General features: G+C 38.5%; 1 protein-coding gene across 12 annotated transcripts in view; it reads left to right on the plus strand.

Annotated features, from left to right (window-relative positions):
- DLGAP1 (DLG associated protein 1) overlaps nt 1–20,868 on the plus strand; it is a 427,607-nt gene that overhangs the window by 271,505 nt on the left and 135,234 nt on the right. For 11 of the 12 annotated variants that reach the window (XR_016280603.1, XR_016280604.1, XR_016280605.1 and 8 more), the window contains one exon: nt 10,697–10,911. Coding sequence is in view for 9 of the 12 variants with exons in the window: in XM_089517114.1 (XP_089373240.1) it covers nt 10,697–10,911 (215 nt within the window). In the remaining 3 variants the exon portion in view is untranslated. Of the gene's footprint in view, nt 1–2,352; nt 2,457–10,696; nt 10,912–20,868 lie in introns of those variants that run through there. The other variant, XM_089517121.1, reaches the window with a different exon arrangement.

A 20,868-nucleotide genomic window follows, 5' to 3' on the forward strand; every position in this document is an offset into this window, starting at 1 on the left:
ATGAAATGACAAAGTAACAATGTAACTGTACAATTCTGGGAGACTTTGCCAGTTTGGAACTGGAAACCTTTGTTTTATGGTACTTCTGATGCTTCCCGAAAGTGATCCCATTAGGTGGTGCTGAGGTGGACTGCTGTTACATCTTATACTCTTTGGTTTACACATTGTCACAGGGATCCATCTTAACCCCTTTGTATTTCATCATTCAGATGAAATCTTTGGTTAAGGTTATATAGATGACAGCCAACTCTGCGTTTTTTCCCCATTCCCAATCCCTCGGGAGATATTAGACATTTTGAACCAATCTTTGTGAGCAGATCTGGTTTGGAAGAGGGCAAAAGGGTTGAAAATCAAAATATAGATATTGTTGGTTGAAATTCTACTGTCTTGGTTAGAGGTTCACAAACCTGAGTTTTGTTTTTGGAAAGGGTAGACATTTGTTCTGAAAAGGCAAGTATACAGCCAAGCAATCTTCCTGGATCTGGCATTGGCCCAGATGGCCTAGAGACATGTTTACCTTTGTTGTGGTGGTGATGATGGTGTGGCTTCAAGTTTTTTCCAACTTATGGGAATCCTAAAGTGACCTATAAGAGTGTTTTCTTGGCAAGGTTTCTACAGAGTGTGTTTGCTATTGCCTTCCTCTGAGACCGAAAGAGTGCAACTTTCCCAAAATCACCCAGTGTTTTGACATGGCTGAGCAGGGATTTGAACCCTAGTCTCCCAGAGTCCTAGTCCAACACTCAAACCACTACCATTCTGCCTCTCCTTGGTACCTAAGGCTGCATCCACATTGGAGAAATAACCCGGTTTGGCACCACTTTAACTGCCCTGGCTCAAGGCTGTGGAATTCTGGGAGTTGAAGTTTGTTGTAGGGCCCAGAGCAGAGCTCTGCTCCACTCCCCTCTCGACCCACAACAAACTCCAACTCCCAGAATTACATAGCCTTGAGCCAAGGAGTTAAAGCGGTGCCAAACCGGGTTATTTCTCCAGTGTGGATGCAGCCTAATAATAATTTCTGAAGCTTCTGTTTGTTTATCAATGCAACTCCTATCTAGGGAAACTGATTGGATTATTGCAATAGTCTCTAAATAAGGCTGTCCGCCTTTAAAGACAGCTTGTAAACTACAGTTCATTTGAAAGCCTGTGAAGCTGGGAAAAGCCAGACAGTAAGATAAGGTACTTTAGTCTTGTTGATCTTTTAAAGTGTCTAGGTTTTAATGTCAGATTCAAGTGTCCTGTTGTCCATAGGATACCTGATTGGCACGTATGAAGACTAGGACCTTCTCAGCAGTGACACCATGATGTGGAATTCTCTCCCCAGGGAGTTCCCTTTCCATTTTTGGGAGAGTATTTGAACGCATTTTTATCTTGGAGGGTTGTTGTTGCTGGCTTCATTATTTTTAAGGTGGTTGGTTTCTAACACTATTTATTGTAGTGTTTTGTTTGGTTTTTAAAGTTATATTTTATTGTTGTTTCCTCGTTGCTTTTCATGTAAGCTGCTTTAGAAAAGTATTTTGAAAAGTGAGGTCTAAATAATAAATGCAACTAACTTTTCTAAGCTGTTAAGATCGATGTGTCATCATATAAAGGTGTGTTCAAAAATATCAGTCAAATGAACTGAGTTTAAAATAGATCACAATGAAAATCCCACAAGGTTAAATCTAATGGTTTGGAGAGATTTCAGAATGTTATATGAGCTTTAATTTGGAACATTTTGCATATATTTCTGAGGGCTGTGGAGTTTATATGTTTTGTGTGCATCATGGCTAAGGGTTGCTATTACCATCTGTTGTAGCTGAGAGAAATCAAATTAACTAGTGGTTTAAAAATATTCTTGGAGCGTGTGCCACACACTTGTACACATCGTATAAGAATTATTTTCATACAGATGCATTCTTAAATTCTTTATTTAATGTGGGTTTTTTTTTTAATCTCCAGTTTTGACAATAATCAAACATACATGCCTAACTCATATTTCTTCATATCTTTTTGGTGCATTTTTGTATATTTTACAAGATCAGTCTTAGTAGCAAGCATAAAATGTGTTCTTTTTCATTTTTCTAAATGGCTGTGTCAAGGAAAAAGACGGTAGTGAGAAGAAGTCACCATTTGAATGGTTGTGGGTGGCATTAAAGCAGGCATAAGGATAGCTAATAAATCCCAAATTGTCAAGGTCTGAACTAAGATCTGCATTGTTTTTCACTTGTGTAATTTCATTTCATTAAGTATTTGCATACTAATAGAAAGCTCCAGTTACACGTCTTCCAGGGTGTGATGTCCAACCACTCCCCTCTTCCCCAGATCTAGTGTTTACTTCCAAAGTCACCCACATTTGCATTGGAAAAGCCCAAAAGGAGCTTAAATGTTCTCAGCTGCAATAAACCATTACAAAACTGAGATGAATAATGAACTTATTGTGCCACAAGGACAGCCTGCTTGGTTTTTCACCTTACAAGGTAAGCTCATAGCAATTATAAGGGGAAGGAAACCTTAGTGCATAAAAAAACTATTTTAGGAGAAGGTGCAATTTATTTTGCATTTTTACCAGTGTGTGAATTTATTATGAGCACTCTTGCATGAACATCACCCTTTTCCCCCTTTTATTGTAGGCTTTATTTTTAGTTTGCCTTATTTAGAGCAAGGGTTCTTTTCAAACATCTCCAATAATACTTCAGTGATTTTTGTTGTTGTTGCTATGGAGATAATTAATTGATTTTATCACAGTTAGACTAAAGTAAATTCAAAGGAAAATAGGAGACCATGTTCCTTACACTGCCAAATATTATTAAATCATTAATTGCTCACAGTGTTGCAATGAATAAATTGTCTGTTTGGTGAAGGAAAACTAAAAAATAATATTTGAGGAAGGAAAAGAGAATTCCTTTCAGATTATGTTTTAATATATATCATAGATCCTCAGTGCACATATGAGCAATGGAAAGGGTTTTATCATAATTGTAAAAGTTTTTTGTTGTTGTTGTTGAAAAGGTTAGCAGTCTTGTCTTTTTATTTTAATTACAGTTTATTTGCATTAAAATATACACTAATTCTTGAACTCTGCGTTGAATTTTCAAACTCTCCCCAAGAAGACTGCACACCAATTTCCATTAATAATCTCTTGAATAACACAGAATACTCTCAGCACACAATTTTATTTCATGATTAAAAGATGAAAAAGTCATTTTAATAAAACTGAGAGTTTTTCTTGCTGAAAGAGAGATTTATCTTGATTTGTTTTCTCTCTTATTGCTAATCCTCATTTCTGTCAGTAAAAATATAGCCTTCTGTTAGTGTGGGATTCATTCATGCTTTAATAAGCAAGTGTGGGATTATCATTAGAATATTGAACTAGAACCAGGGAGTCCCAGATTCCAATTCCCACTCAGGCGCAAACCTCTTGGGGTGATCATATTCCTTCTCTCAAGCTAATGTATCTCAGAGCTTTCTCATGAAGACAAATAGAGCGAGACGATAACAATGTACAGCAAGCTGAACGGCTGAAAGAAAGGATAAGATACATATTCTGGAAGTTAATATTAATAAATTATTTGAAGTATTATTATAATCTTAGTCATATGCAACCTGTAAAATAACTGAGGTTTTCTCCATTTGTTCAAATGGTACTGCATCATTCATTGTTTGTATTAGTATAGTATTTGACAGTCTTATTAGGTCAGGATATACCAGTCAAATGCCAGCATCAGGGTTACACCAGGAGTATATTTGAGCAATCCTGGCAATAAATGCTTTTACAATGAAATCAGGGGCATCTGTATAATAGGCTCTCAGTGGGCTATTGTAGGTAGATATTTGTTGTGTAGTGCAGCAAGCAAAAGTTGGATTCTTTGAAACAGAGAAAATATGGCCCTGTTAGAACTGACAGAATGTATACGGTCCTGTCCAACATATGTAATCCTTTCTAACTGTATAGATAGCTTGCTTTGCTTTGGAACTTTCCATTCTTGCTTCAGGTACACATTGTGCACATCTGTCAGTAGCAAGGCTTGTGCACATTCTCTCTCTCTCTCTCTCTCTTACACACACACACACACACACACACACCAACCATAAATTTAACAAGTGTGTAATAGTTTGGGCTAATCCTACAGCTGTTATCCGCAATGGCTGTTTCCACTATTCTCTGACAAATACACTTTCCTGTTGTCTGTACATTCATACCACATAGGACAGGGCTCCTTGCATGTGCTGTATACATATAGAACTCTTCCTTGTGAGTGGGATGCTTTGCTGCAGGGCTCACTATTGCCAAGAGGCTAACTGCATGAACATATTCACCCACTTTTTTCAGTGCGTAAGAGAGATTATTTAAACCTTCTAAAGTCAGTATGGAGCCCTGGTGGCATAGTGGTTAAATGCCAGGACTTCAGCTACAAGGTTGTGAGTTCAGTCCCAGGGCACCAGCATTGACTCAGCCTTCCATCCTTTTGTAGCTCAGTAAAATGAGCTTGTTGGGAGCAATTAGCTTACAGATTGTAAGCTACTTAGAGAGTGCTGAGTTCACTGATAAGCAATATAGAAATGTAAATGCTATTGCAGTTGTAGTTGCTATTGTTATGTGTGTGTATGAAGACTGGAATTGGCAACATTCAGTATCTGGCCCAGCTTCCTCCTGTAGCAGTTCTCATATCTGACTGCAACAGGGATGTAGGCAAGGGGGGGGGGGTTCTTGGGGTCCGGACCCACCCCCTTCCATTAGAAAAATGAATGGTGTGTGCTGCTGCGCCGGCACACTCAAGCCCCATTATAATGGTGGCACTTAGTCTGCCCCGCCCTTCCCAAAATCCTAGCTACGTCCCTGACTGCAAGCCTCTGCAGTTGTATCCAGTCACTGATCAGATATGAGAGGCTATTTAAAATGGGCAAAGCTATTGATTGGAATTAGTTTCAATTCTGAGTTTTCATTTGAAGTGTGGAAGTTCTTGTGTGGAACTGAGCTCTGATTTGTCACTCAGGAAATTTCAGTGGGAGTTACTCCAATTTCAGTGGGAGTTACTCCAAAGCAGACATGCATAAAATCGAGCTATGCTTCTCATACCTGAAAGCTGTTGGACTGAGACCTGAGTTGTATTTTCTCTATTTGGTGGGAACATGTTCACATTACATCTGATCATCCCAGGTTTGTTTTGCCCCTGCCTTTAGCTCCATCCATTGCTGGAATGTGAACCCCTTCTTCCAAACATTCCTAGATTGTAATTTGGCTACTGAATGAAAAGAGCATCTTTGCCTGTGTTACAAGAGAAAAAGGTTTATTTTTTGAATTTGTATATATAAATTCTTAAAGTCTATAAGTGCTTGTAAAACAGAGTGAATTATTTTAAAATCTGGGCTGTTTTAATCATTTTAATGCATTTTGTATTTATTTGGTGATAATTACACATTTTGGATTTATTGTAAAAGTGGAACAGTATTCTTTACATTTTCAAATTTAATGGATAAATTGTGTAGACTTATGTCAACACAATTTATCCAAGGGTTAGCAGACTTGTTGGAGAACTGAATGGGCATTGACCAAAAGATGAGAGTAAGAAACTACATGCAAAGATCTGGTGCCACAGGATGAAGTAGAAGATCTTGCTGAGCAGCTTTAAGAATATTTAGGATCCATAGAATTTTACAGCTGGAAGAAACTGCAAGGGTCATCTAGTCCAACTCCTTGCCATGAAGGAATACACAACTAAAACTCTCCTGAGAGATGGCCTTAGAAGGATGCCTTCTAAGCTGAATATGTGTGTGTGTGTGTGTGTGTGTGTGTGTTGACAAGCAAGAAATGTTAGGTTAAGAATGAGAACCACATGTATCTTGCCACATGACATGAGCATCATTTCAAAACTCACCAGAGTCTCTGAGGTGATGTACAGTGGATAAAAACATATAAAACATTGAATATCTGGATAAAAGCAGATTAAAAACTCCTCTTTAAAACAGTTTGTAAACCGTAGGCAGTTAAAACAGGCAAGTAGCTATCCCTAATTTAAGAACAGAAGGCTATGTGAAATAGCACAGTGTTAGCTGTCTACTTGAAATTCAAAAGAGATGGAGTCAGCCTGACTTCCCTTGAGAAGGAATTCCATAGTCAAGTGCTTCTACAGAGGAAGCCTTACTATGGGTACCCACTGACCAAGCCTTGCATTGTGCAGACATGTAACAGAGCCTCTGCTGAGGATCTTGGCTTTAGGGCGGACTTAAATGGAAGGAAGTGGTCTTTCAGATATCTTGGCCCTAATTCACTTAGGGCTTTATAGGTCAAAACCAGGAGCTTGAATTGAATTTGGAAGCAAATTGGAAGCTGGTGCAATTGTTACAATGCTAGTATTATATGGTATCAAAACAAACAACTGAGAATAGTTTAGTGACTGCTGTAGCTTATTTTCAAAGGTATCCCCATGTAGACCACATAGCAATAATCTAATGTAGGAGGTAATAAAGATATTAAGCACTGTTGTCTAATTGGGTCTCCCTAGGAAGGGGCACGGCCAGTGTAGCAACTAAAGGTGGGCAAAGGCACTCCTAGGACCTTATCGCACTTACAGTTTTCCCGTTCCGTTCATGTCTACAAGCCAGACAGATCAGGAAACGGGCTGACGACGAACGCTATCGCATTAAGTGTTGTCAGCATTATGCGATCGCAACAAGAACGATCGCTATCGCACTCCGCTTTTCAATAGAACGACCTGTTGTCGTTTGTGGACCTCGCTGTGAATGGATTTCACCGCACACCCAGGTCGCATCCCGATGACGCCCCGAACACCCCCTGTCTTTGCGCATACGCAGTTCAGGAAAAAATTGGCGCGCGGTTTCAAAAGGGAGCTTGGGTTATTCTCTTTCCCTCCTTATTCCCTGTCGACATTATTCAAAACCTAACATACCTACCCGAGATCGTTTCCTGTTGTTTTTTTCATATATAAACATGTCTACATGTTCTATAATTTTCACTAATGAAAGTCGTTAAAACATCTTGCAAGGGGACCAGATATAGGAAAGATGTCATGATGGACCATCGTTACTGTAGGGACTGGACGGGGATGGAATTGGAACGCGTAGGATATCGCACACGGGGGATTTTACGTTCTCATAACGTTTACTGGAGAGGGAGGACGGAAACAAATCGTTGGGGACATTTTACGCGAACGGAACGGAACGGGTACGCACTGTAAATGTTTCGGTAACGAGGCTGTGCGATAAAATCCGTTCCGTTCCGTTACCGTACAGACCTCGGATTGTTTAAAAACGCGTGTGCGATAAACTCCCTAGTCACAGCAGTTACATGGCCTCCAGGGGCAGTGCTGGGTCCAAGAGCACTAAGCTATGAGCCTGATCTTTCAGAGGAAGTGCAACCGCATCCTGAACAGGTTGTACTGCCAATCTCAAGTTAACCTTCCAGCACAACTTCCATATAGACTGAACATTAGTTTATTCACCCACATCAGATCTTTCACTGCATCCAACCAATGATTCAAAACTTCCACAGCTTTCATGGTATCAGTTGTAAAAGAGGGGAAGAGTTGGATATTATCAGCATTTTAATAGCAACCAACCCAAAATTCCAGACAACTTCCTTCAGTGACTTCATGTAGCTGTTGAAAAGCAAGGGGAGCAGTCCCTGTGGTTTCCCAAAGGCTACTAGTCATGATGGTGAACAGTCATGAGGCTGAACAACAGTTCCCAAGAAGCCTGGAGATGGGATACCACCACTTGCTCTAAGACCTTCAAAAGAGGATATTAGAAACTTGCTAAGATTTATCTAGAGTGTTGAGGTCCAGTGAAAGTTTCTTCAACAATGGTTTTACAGTTGCTTGTTGCTGATAGATTGGAATATAGCCCCTTTCAAAGAAGCATTTACAACTTCCAGCACACAGTTACTGAGCCCTTCTCTGGCAGTACTATTCAGCCAAGATGGACAAACAAATGGTTAGGGGCTTTCTTCTCCAAGCAACTCATTCATGTCATCATGTTGAACATATGGAAACTATGTAGAGAGCTCTTGTAGCACTTTTGAGACTAAATGAAGGGGGAAAATTGTCAGCATGAGCTGCCATAGATTTAAGTCTACTTTCTTAAATAGATGTCTCAGTTATCTCCCCAGATTCTGTCTTCAATGCAGAAAATAAATCTGAGCAATTTTCTCCTTAGGTTATTAGATAATATTAGTGTCCAGTTCTGGTTACGGTTGGTCATATTGAATGATATGCAGGTAAAGAGATCTTGCAACTAAGAATTGTACAGAGCAATATTTTCTTCCTGAACACAAGGCCAGGCTAAAAGGAGGAATTTTAAATATAGATTTACAATATATGTGCTTGCATTTTCCATCCACTCCTTCATTCCTGCAGTCATTTGAGCTCTCTGATTTTGCCTCTGTAAAGTCTTCACTCTGGTCCGGTGCCTGTCTTCATAAGCTAGGTTTCAGTGGTCCCTCCATTATTTTGTCTCTACTCACCCCTCTCATAGCTATGCAGTTCTGACCTAACAGATTATTGAAAAGTACAGGATTAGAATTTGACTTTCTTCACAACTTCAAGGTGGTTTTAGCATGGGGTTTGGTGGGGGAGACAGGGTTTGTGTATCTGTCAGGCGTGATAAGCCCTTACAGGATTTTGAGGTGTGGCCAACTTAAAATAGGTGGCTGTGCTTCACACCTGGGTGGCAGAAGAACCATACTGTGGCTTCCACCCATGTGGAACTGTGTGTCTGTAATTCCAGACATGTACCCAGCAGGTGGCCTAGAGTGAGTTTGTTTCCATCGGCAGGCAGACAGGTTTACTGAAGCTTGGACCCAGATCCAGCTGTAACCAATAAAATTATCCCTGTTTTCATTCTAGCATGGGATGTCATATTCTACTATGTGTTGTTGGTAAGAATAGCCTTGTTTGCAGTTGAATATACCAACTGGAAGACTAGCTTGATTTTTCTTAGGGATTAGTACTGTGTACATGGTTCTATCATCTATTAAATATATTAGTTTATTATGAAAGTCATCATAAGTCTCCAGTACCAGTCTGTGTAAGAAAACTGTGTTATGAAAGTTGGAATTACATTACTCTTTTCTTTCATTCTTTTAATGGGAATGCTCTAGCTGGAGATCCTGCATTGAAATCCTCCCTACATGCATTGGAGATTTTCATTGTGCAAGCAGGATATTTTCCAAAACTGAAGAAAGCAGGTCAACCACTTCCATATCATGTTCTGTGTGTGCATCCAAGGCAGCAGAATTTTCCATTCTGTTTATTATGTTGTGTGAGTGTTAATTTTGCTTACATTGTAGTTCTTCCTTATATGCAACCACATTTTTTCTGTAAGCTAAGAAAAAGAAGGAACATCTTCACATCTATCACCTTTGAGTCATCCAGAATTTGCAGTACACAGCAATCATGCCCCAAGCCTTTCTTGCCTGGGTAGTAAAGAGAGTCTTTAGATGGTTTGATGTATTAAATAAAGAGGTCCCTCTCTCCTTTGTAACAGACTTGAAAAAAGCTGAACCAGTTCAACTACCTTTGAATCATTACCTTTAACTATATCGCTTTCTTAGCCAGACTAGTGCCAGGCTATTTAGCAAGCACCCACTCACTACTTTTGAATCATAGAAGCTGCTGCTTAGGCTAAAGATTTGATACCATCTATTTATACTATTCTCTGAACGCCATTTTTAGGTGACAGCCCTTTCATGTACAGGCAGGGAAGAAGAATTTAAATGAGTCTGTGAATGAAGACAATCTGGGTTGCATCTGAACATCTTTCACAATCTTATTGATCAGTACAAATATAGAAGCACAATAAACATTCTCAGTAGGTCTTACTTTGTTTCTCCTTTATCTAAAGCCATCTTGGGAATCATTGCTCTCCAGGCATTTTTGGACTGCAGGTCTCACCAGCCCTCGCTGGTACAGCTAATATGGAGCAACGATGGGAATTGCAGCCCAACAACATCTGGAAGCCTGTGTGATTCCCACCTCTGATATAATGCAACAAGATGAGAGTACATAATGTTGGAAAGAGTATGGGCAAATTGATTTCAACTTTTGTAGAAGTGTCTTAACAGTGTATGAGTTCTGGAATGTCATTGATAATTGTTCCCAAGAATTTCCCCACATTATATGACAAGTAACACCTAAAAATATGCTGCTGCTTCTTTTTGAACTTAATGACTCTAAAAATCTACATAAAAACCATCTTAAGCAATTGTACATGGCAATAAAGGTGTGTATGATATGTAACTCCAAAGCAAACTTACAAACTTGCAAAGTAAAGCAAATATTATTAGCAGTGAACTAATATATGAGAAAAAACAAGGGCAACTCATTTTAAAACAATTTTATGGCATTGTGGTTATGAAACTTGTGAGGTTTCTGATAAATTCCAATCAAGTATGGATACTTTTTTTTCTGACTGTGATTTGGCTACACAATGTTCACATCTACTTTCAATACTAGTGAGCTTCTCCTTAGGCTATTTTATACATATGTTGCCTTTCAAGTTTAGCTGTGACATATTAAGGACCGCAATCAGTGAGTTTCCTTTTGCCCTTAATCAGTAGTCTTATCATAATGTAGTATTCATCTTTCCTTTTGTTTCCTATGCTTTTAACTGTATTTCAGAATAACATCTCATGTTAAAAAGGAAATAAAGAAAAGAGAATTATTTGTGCATAAAATAATAGTGTGTTTTGTCTGTATTGTAGGTTCCTCAAGATGAATGGTCTGGGTACACTCCATGTGGCAAAGATGATGAGATCCCATGCCGACGAATGCGTAGTGGTAGTTATATCAAAGCCATGGGGGATGACGATAGTGGGGATTCTGATACCAGCCCAAAGCTGTCTCCAAAGATTGCTGCACGAAGGGAAAGCTATCTCAAGGCCACCCAGCCATCACTTACAGAACTCACCACCCTCAAGTAAGAAAGTTTTAAAACAGCCATTTGTAAAGGCATAACATTTAAACTGAGAACTGAAACTGGGATGTCTGCATTAGAAACTATGGGGCTGAACAGGGTTGAGTACAGATTGTTATTGTTGTTTTGTGACTTATTTCCTGTTTACAGCAACCCCAAGGCTTGGGGTTTTCATGGGATTTTCTAGGCAGAGTCTTTTTAGATGGGGTTTGCTATCGCTTTTCTCTGAGGCTGAAAAAAAGGACTTGCCCAAGGTAACTCAGTGGTTTTCAGGGCTGAGTGGGCATTTGAACTCTGGTCTCCACACTACACCACGCTACAGCACAGTAGCTTTTAGTACAGAAGTACTGGCTGTAATATTGCAAATAAGGGTTATTTGCCTCCTTTGCCAGTACATATACTGGTGCATAGTCTAGATCGGATGTGTTAAGCCTTGCTAAAAGTGAGGTGATATCTGCCACATTTTGAAACTTTTACACTAGAGGTAGACAACTGGTTTCAATCACTTTCAGAATAACTGTTAGAGGTTGGCCAAGTATTTAATGGATCTTGTAGCACCTTTGTGACTAACTGAAAGAAAGAAATTGGCAGCACGAGCTTTCATAGACTTCAGTTTACTTCCTCAGATGCATTGGCCAACTTCTTTCTTTCAGTTAGTTGCAAAGATGCTACAAGATCTCTCTACATACTATTCTAGAGACCAACATGGCTATATCTTTGAATTCAAGTACTCAAGGGTTCTTCAAGGGTTCTACATGTATGTAAAGTAGCTTGAAAATGAGATGAAATTAATTAAGGGTTAGTTATTCATTAAATTTTATAAAATTCATTAAAATCTTACCACTCATTATTAGCAAATAAAATTGCTCCACTCCATGATTAATTATCAGTAAGTACTCAAATGTATGTAAATTGATTGTTAACTATTGATTTTAACTTAAATAAACAAAACTAACCACGATATTGACTAACCCACTGACTATAGTGCATTTAGCAGTTTGATGCCCTCTAGTTCAGTAAGTGAATACCAGTTTTCAAAATAAGGAAGTGAAATAATAATAATAAATCTGGGTGTACTGATGGACCACAATAAAGATTCCGGAGGCCACATGTAGCCTGCAGACCATATTTGGCCCACAATTACCTGGTATGAATTTTATAAATGAAATTAAACCCAACCCATCTGTTCCTGGTCTGTTAGTTTATAGCAGACCATATGCATTATGTTTCAAGCACATGGTTATTCTCCCTTGTGGTTCAAATGGATTGCATAAATGTTTGCTGCATTGTATTACTGCTTTTTAAATCTAAGGTTTAGCACCATGTCTCATTGTCATCAGATATCCAGTTGGCTGGGATGCAGGATGTGGCCTAGATTGTAGGACTCTGTACTTTAGAAGACATGCTTAGTCTCCTCTGTTTTTTCTTTTACTTCTCAGTGAATTCACCTCTATCACAGCCTTTGGGCTGATTTGATTTCCGTGACACTGTTATCAGTTACATTTTTACATCACTATATTCTTTAAGCCCTGTTTCCTATTACTAATATATATTGTGTTGTGGTGTATAATCCATTGGGCTCAATGTGAAGACAAATGATGAAATAAAAATATTAAACAGGTTCACATTTTTATAGGTATGTGTACGTGTGCATGTGCCTTTATGCCACCTGTTGACTTATTATGACCTCATTAATTTCTTAGAGTTTTCTCAGGCAAGCAATACTTAGAAGAGTCTTTTCCAGTTCCTTCTCTTGAAATATATCCTACAGTACCTGATATTCCTTGGCTGTCTCCCATCTAGACACTAACTATAGCTGACCCTGCTTAGTTTCCAAAATCAGATGGGACCTGTGACCTTAAGGTATTTAGACCCTATACTATACATTTTTACACTGTAGTATAAAAAGTGTAGAAACGATTAAGAAAACATAAACCGATATTCTTGATACTAGAGACAAATATTTAGGAAGATCAAGCTATTGCTTCTGGTATAGGAAAATGTAAATGTCCTCTGTTTCAAGAGTATAGGCAAAACAAGGTCTATAGGCTGCATCCAGCCTACTCCACCTTTCCCTAGAGCAAGTTTTCTATTCTTTTCATTATGACTGGCTGGTAAGTGAACCAGCATATGGCTGTTTTTGAACATCACCAAGGAAACTGCTTGCTCTGTTTCTTTGGTTACATTGGGAACCATGACATACGTTCCCCTCAGAGTTTTGAAGTCTTTATGGTTACTTTTTATTAATAAATCAAAATATTCACAGATCAGGTTTGTTCATTTTGACAAAGATTCTCAACAAAATGTCCAGAAAAAATCCTTGTAAAATTGTTTTCTTACTAACAATATACATAGTTTCCAACTGTACCAATTTGGCAGAGACAGTTCCTGTTAATCCTCTGACATCCCACTTTTTCAGCTACTTTTAAAATGTCACAGTTTCTCTCCTTTGTCCTCAGGCTTGCTTTAGTTGCTGCAAACTGAGTTCAAAGTGTTAAGTAATTTGCATTCAATTAACTCAGCAAAAGGGAAGAGCAGAGGAGAAGATAGAATCTTACCCTCCCCAGTAGGTTCAGGCAAAAGCTAACTACAGTTTTGCCTCCACACTTGCAGATTTGATTAATACAGTCGCCCCTCCTTATCCAACTATTTTTTTTAATCAACGGGATCAAACATCCACAGCTTCAAAATATTTTTAAAAAGGTATAAATTCCAAATAGCAAACCTTGATTTTCCATTTTATATAAGGGACATCATTTTGCTATGCCATTATATTTAATAGGGCTTGAGCATCCACATTTTTTGTTATCCACGGGGGATCCTGGAACCAAACCCCAGTGGATAACAAGGACCCAATGTATGTTCTCTCTAGGAATATCTAGGTCCTCCAGCATGTCTCTTTGGCCAACTTTCACCAGACACTAGAGGACCTAGAGAATCCTAGAGAGGCATTTGTAGGTCCTCCAGCCAAATTCGACTTTCTTCCCCCTTTCATTGGGTACCTGTGTTCCTAACCCCAGCAAATGTGGAAGGCCCCTGTATTGCATGCATTCCTAGCTTGTGTGTTCTTCCTCATTAAAACCTTTTGCCATCTTGACCACATTCTGATGTTGCTGGCCACATATGTCCCAGTTTTCATCTGTAAAGTATTGTAGGGTACACATTATATAATTTCAAAAAAAATCACATGCTTGGAGTGCTACACTAAGCACACTAACTGATTGGAATCCCATTGTCAGGAGAAATGTGGTATATAAATTTAATAGACAAACAAACAAGCAAGAGAAATACTATATTCGAATAGCATAAATGCTAATCCTAAAGGGTTGAAATAGACCAGTATGAATAATGAAACTAATTTTAGTAGAGAAGTTTTTGTTTAGAAAACTTTTAGAAACAGCATAAAGAACTCTGTTGATAATTTTCAGCTTAATAAAAGTACAGTGATTTAACAATGGTGGGGGGAAGCTCAAATTAAACAGATGTCAGATGTAGGTGTATGCTGCAGAGAGAAAGTGTTAGTACTTTCAGAATTCTTGTATTTTATGTTCACTTTGGTTTTAGTGGCTTAGCTGGTACAGTCCATGGGGCAACCGTGGAGAATGGGCAGTCCTCCGTATGTTATTGGACTGCAACTTCCACCCATCCTACCCAGCATAGCCAATGATGATGAATTCTTGGAGCTGTAGTCCAACAACATCAAGAGAGTCCCATCCTTGTCACAGAACATGAAAAAGTCCTTCTGTGTTCATTTGGGGTCCCTCAAACCATTCTCAGTTCTGAGAACTTTTTCATAATGCCTTCCAAATCCACAAAGGACGGGTCTCCTTTCTCCACTTAGGAATGCTGCATTAGAAAGGCATTGCAATATGACTGCTATAAGATTTGGAGGTGGGTGAGAATTATTGTACACTTTTCACCTAGTTTCTGTACTAGGAAAAACATTTTCCCACTCTGGGTCAAACTGCACACTTTCCCAACCATGCTGTTGTTGCTCATGTTCATTCTTTTATCAAGAGCAGTGGGAAGACCAAGAGTTTCATTATCAATGTTGCCTTTTATAGGAATATAAAATTAGAGCTCTGCTGTGGTCACCTTATATAAGGAGAAGGTTGTTTTCTATTTTTTTCTGATTCTCTCCCCCATTACCCTACCTCACAATCTCCCTCCTACAAGCTGTTCCCTATGACATGGTCTCCATGTGGTTACAGAACATATTTTCAATGCTATAGTTAAAATTCTGAATAAAACACAGCTTGCTGTGATACTGAAATCCACACCTCCGCTGATCTACACCCATTATGCTACCAGGAAGTGAGAAGCTGGTTCTTTCTTCAGATGGCAATATTTCCCTGATTTTTTAAAATATAATTTTGAAACAAGTAAAGCTGTTCTAACTAAAATCTATTTTCCTCCTGCCCATGAAAGTTATAATGAAAAGAAAAACATTTTCCTAGTTTCAAATAGTCAATTAAAACCTGTTAACCAATTTTAACAAAATCATGCTCCAAACTATTGCCTTGAATAAAGAGACTTCATTAATAAACACTAGTTTTATAAGTATGTATAGTAATGCAGGCATGACTTCTAATGTTTTCTTGGGTACAATTTACATGCTAAATGTTTGAGGAATATTGCTCAAGGTTCATCTATTCAGTCAGAAGAAATATTATTGCATATGCATAAAGCAATAGAAATATTTTTGAAAAAATTAGTTGCAGCCAAGCCAGATACCAGTGTCTTAGGATGGAAGGTGCCCTTCCATGGGCATCAGGTCTCCTTTTGCTTATGGAAGACCTGTTTCACATCTCCTAATAGAAAGATTCATGGAAATAGATAAACTTCATCCAAACACAGTGTTCCACTTATGCAAGATTATAACCCTACTTTTGTTAAGAATTTCCAAAATGTTTAACATTTTTGTAACACAGCCATTAACACTATAATGACACAGCAATAGATACTTAAATAGTTAATGCATTTAAATGTCTAAAAGGCAAAACATCAAAATCCCCCCCCCCAAAATCCCAATAACATATATAAGTGAAATTATTTATAAAAGTAATAAAACTAGGAAGACAGAAATAAAACTTTTGCATTTCTGTTTTTGAAAGATATGGAGAACATACGATGTCTTGGCACTCAAAAACAAGTAAAGCAGATGCCTTTTGAGTGTTCCCAGAGATTGTGCCATAGCTGTGGCACCTACTAAAAAGGGGCTTTCTGTGGCAGCCACCCACCTCAGTTCTGAAGGGAGCAGCAGGTAGATCAGGATTTCTGATACAGATACTAAAGAATGAGAGGAGGTAAGTCAGGTAGGTGGTGTGTCTCAGAAGGTGGCAGTGCACAAAGTTTTACTCCAGGTTTACCCCATGTCCTGCTCACATTTGGCAGCATTCAGATGGAACAAAAAGCCAGGATTCTAGAAGAAAGGTCTGTGACCATTCATTCTTGCAGCCAGCTAAACAAATCAGAAAGGACCTGCCAGGAATATTCTCTGAACTTGTTATCCTGCCTTATTGCTCCCATTACAAACCTGGACTCATAAAGAAAGAATAAACCAGCATATAGCTCTTTCATGTTAAGCCAGAAACTCGGTTATGATCTCCTGCCTCCCATATCCCTTGCTTATACCCATCTTACATTAGCAGCATGGAGGGCAGCCAGTAGCTAATAGGAATGTGGAAGGAGATCTTTGAAAACAAGAGGTCTATTGCCTTCAGTTGATTCACTTACACCTTGGTGAGCAGAGTGTAAATCTTGCCTTAAAACAGGCTGATGTAAGAAGCTTTTTGGCTGGTATAAGGCTGATATTCATCATATTCTGCTAGGATTCTCTTCTGGAAATATGAATACAGCAAAAGAGTGGGTGGTGTTCTGTGAACATAGCAGAGACTGTACAGAATGTATTTAGATGACCACTGAGCCACCACGGCCAGCCACTATTCATTTATCTGCGCATCTGTGGTCTGAGTAGGGGGGCACCTCATCCTGTATTGATTGGATGTGTCCCATCCCATTTGTACCATAACAAAACAATGTATCATAATTTAGGGAGAAATAGCACTCATTCCGATTTATGTTGATGTCCAACCAGAATGAATTCCAACCATCTCTTATTCTAAAATCTTAGCTCTGGGAACCATTCCCACTGCCCACATACCAAATTTTCTTGGCCCTGTCTTCAACAGTCTTTACCTCTTTCTTGGAATAAATCGGAAGAGCAATTTTGACAAAGAAAAAAAAGCCTCCTACCCTGCTGGTTAATCTCCAGTTGGATCAGCCACATCAATTACACAATATAATCTCCAGCCACCTACAGATTCAATATAGAGCAAGATGTTTAGAGTTCTGGCTTTCCTTTGAAAAGCAATGAATACCAGGTGCTGTAGGCTATAATTCAGAGGAAGGAACTGGCAAAACCCCTCTCAGTATTCTTTGCCTAAGAAAACTCTATGAAATTCATGGGATTGCCATAACTCAACAGGCGACTTGAAGGCTCACACACAAATACGCACACAACTCCTGGTGAACTCCTGTTCCATCACTGTCAATGCTGACTCACTGCTTGCATTGCATTCCAAGCATGTAGAGACATATAAAAATTATAAGGACCAGTTCCTTTCCTTACATCTCCTGCTTTAGTTTCTCAGGAAAATTTCTCTGTATGTGTGCAAATAGAAGAACTTTTTGGTTTGTAGATACACAGAGAGAAAGAGAGAGAAGCACTGTAAGCTTTTTTTCCTAATTGTCTTGGAAAGTAGGAGGTAGAAAATGAACCCCTTGAACTGTATGAAAAACCTCACTGGAAGAGAGTCCTTCAAATTATCATGATTCTAAGGCCACGTGGCCTTCATACATCAAACTGAACACCATTGGTTGTACACAGAAATACTTTCTGACATTATGTGACATGTGTCACAAACTGGTGCCCAAGAGTGTGCAGAAAAGCTATTTTGATTGTCCTTCCATTCACAGTTCTTTTCTCTGTTCAGCATCTTTCCTTGGCCAATATTGAAAATGGATTCTAAAACTACCTTGACCTGGGCTACTTTAAAAGGAAATAGCCTTATTTCATTTGGGGCATATATATATATTTTTAATAAAGCAAGAAGAATGCACTTAAAATATTATGTAGGGTTTGATCAAATTTGCTGATATGAGAGCATATGATTGTGAGCACAGCCAAACCAGATTACATGTATAGTGTAGGCCACAGGTAGGAGGAGCACAAGTTTATCAGCCAGGACTCCCATTGCTCAAGAATCTGTCAGAATCAGGAAAAATATGGCTGTGGAATCTCTACAGTTATTAGTTGGCTTGAGTGGCAGAAAACACTCAAGCTGCCTGCAGGGATAAATAACCAGGAAGGCTCTAATCCACCTGGTATCATTTCTCAAGAAAGTAACTGATGAGCATGGAGAGAGAATCAGATCCTTAGGTTACGGCTGTGGGCAGGGCTACTTAAAGTGCTACATATAACATGATAGAATTGAGGGCAGGTTGTAAACTGCATGGTACAAATGATACAGAGCATCTGTGTACATTTATTAAAGACAGTTTTTAAATATCCTAAAAACTGAGGACATTTTTATTCACTTCTCTATTCATGACAAATAAGCTACGAAGTTTGTCTCCATGGAGATGCTGCTGTATCTCCTGCTCAGAAAAATCCTAACGTGTACAGATTTAAAGCAGTACGGAATAAAAGTGAGAAGTTTTTGTGTCAGTTGAGATTCAAGAAAATGAGTTGCTGGAAATTATTATTTCTAAAGAGTTTTATATTGCTGCCAATGAGCTCTGTTTCTAAAACATTATGTGACCATGAAGGAGTCTTGTGTGGGCAACAGCTACATGTTTCTGATGCCTAGCAACTGTATCAGCAAGCACAATATGAACATATATTTTCAAGTAGTAGGTTTGTGAAATTATGTTGTATTCAGAGATAAGGAGGGCTTAAAAGCAATTAGATTTACTAATTTCTAAAGGAGGTGGGTGTGATATCATACAAAAATCTTTTCTCTATAGATTTTAAAACACATGCACACCTGTAAATTTTCCTTTTTCCAGCTATTATTCTGACATATTTTAATACAGGATGAGGCTTATCCATGGTGATCCACCTCTGCAATCTGTGCTTATTTCAGTTCACACACCTAGCTAACTGGCTTTGTCTTTTATGAGCATTTGCAGCCTTGTTTAAAATAACCCTATAAACCTCTTTATTATTTTAATGAAAATAGGATGGTGCCCATGTTTGTTTTCAAATTAGAGCCTTCCTGGTTATCTATTCATGTGAAGGGTGACCGTGATACTCCGTATAAAGTATATGCAAGACACATCTATAGCCGTGGTTTCAAACTCTGTTTCTCCAGGTTTTTTGGACTTCAGTTCTTAGAAGCTCACTTTGGCCAATGGTCCCATTTTGGCCAGTGGTCAGGGATTCTGGGAGCTGAAGACCAAAACATCTGGAAGAACAGAGTTTGGGAACCACTGATCTACAGTATGAAAGAAGTATCTTTCTTCCTCTCTCTTTTTCACTCCACACATCTCCCTAAGTTGTGTTGCAGATCTTCAATACTAGTTTGTTCTAGTCTTGTCGTTAAGTGCTGTAAAGTTGACTTCAACATGGCAGCTCCATGAAACCTGTTCAAGCCTTGCAGACTCAGGGCCATGGCTTCCTCAATGGACTCTATCCTTTCTATTGCCTTCTACCTTACCAACCATTATTGTCTTTTCTAGTGAATCATGTCTACTTATAATATGACCAAAATATAATTCTCAGTTTAGTTATCTTGGCTTCTAGGGAGAATTCAGACATGATTTTATCTAAGACCCATTTGTTTGTGTTTTTAGCAGTCCATGGTATCCATAGAATTCCTCTCCAACACCACATTTCAAATGAGTTGATTCCTATCAGCTTTCTTCACTTTCCAGCTATGACAACCATACATAGAATGGGAACTATGATGGCATGGACAATCCTAACATTAATATGCAATGATATACATTGCACCATTTTGTCCCTCCGGCTTGTTGTCTGCATAAGCTCAAGTCAGTGTATTGCAAGCCCACGTATGGGGTGGACAGACTGTATCTTTACACTTTAGGAATTGGTCTAGTTTTTTCATAGCTACCCTTTCAAATCCTGATCCTCTGATTACTTGACTGCAGTCTCTATTCTGATTAATGACTGAGCCAAAATATGGAAAATCTATGTTCTAGTATAATTTGAATTAAAATCTTCATGCATTTACTGTCTTCAGGAAGGCCATTCATTGTTCAGTTAAGTTAGCACCAAACAATACTGTAATTAATTCCCAGAACATTATAATTTGTTCACACCAAAATAGTGATAATGAAGTCTCTGTTAATTAGAAAGATGCCTGTCAAGCTCTTCTCTTACCAATATTCAAACTCTTATTGTGATCTGTGTTTGACAATATATTAAAAAGGCAATATATTAAAAAGGCAATTAAATTTAAAACAACTTTCAAGAGTTCATATACTGTAGTTTTAATGTTGCATTTGCATCTCCCCCTTCTCCAGTTAAAATGATAATGGCTTTTTTTCCTGGTAAATTTTTTATCTCCTGAACTGTTTCTTCATCAGTCAAGATTATGCTTTTTGGCATGACATGCCAAATGGCCCAGGACTACAAATAGCATGTGATTTTTAGCAGTGAAGCATTGAAAAATATAGGCATAGCTCGGTTAACAAAATCTTTGACAGTGGAATTTATCACACAGACTTTAATCTGACTGCACCCTACTGGAATGCAGGTAGGAATTATTGCACTTAATTCACATTTAATTTTGCCATCCAAATACAGCCCAGCTGCATCCCGGGTCCCAGATGCTGCTTCTCAAAGATATTCTTTACACTGATTTCATTTAAAGATTAGTGTAAATAATTATGCCAAGAATATTCTGAAGTATATTAAATAAATATTTATGCAGG

The sequence above is a fragment of the Sceloporus occidentalis genome, unplaced genomic scaffold (genome assembly GCF_023333645.1).
Source record: "Sceloporus occidentalis isolate IW3139 unplaced genomic scaffold, rSceOcc1.0.p SCAF_3, whole genome shotgun sequence".
NCBI lineage: Eukaryota > Metazoa > Chordata > Lepidosauria > Squamata > Phrynosomatidae > Sceloporus > Sceloporus occidentalis.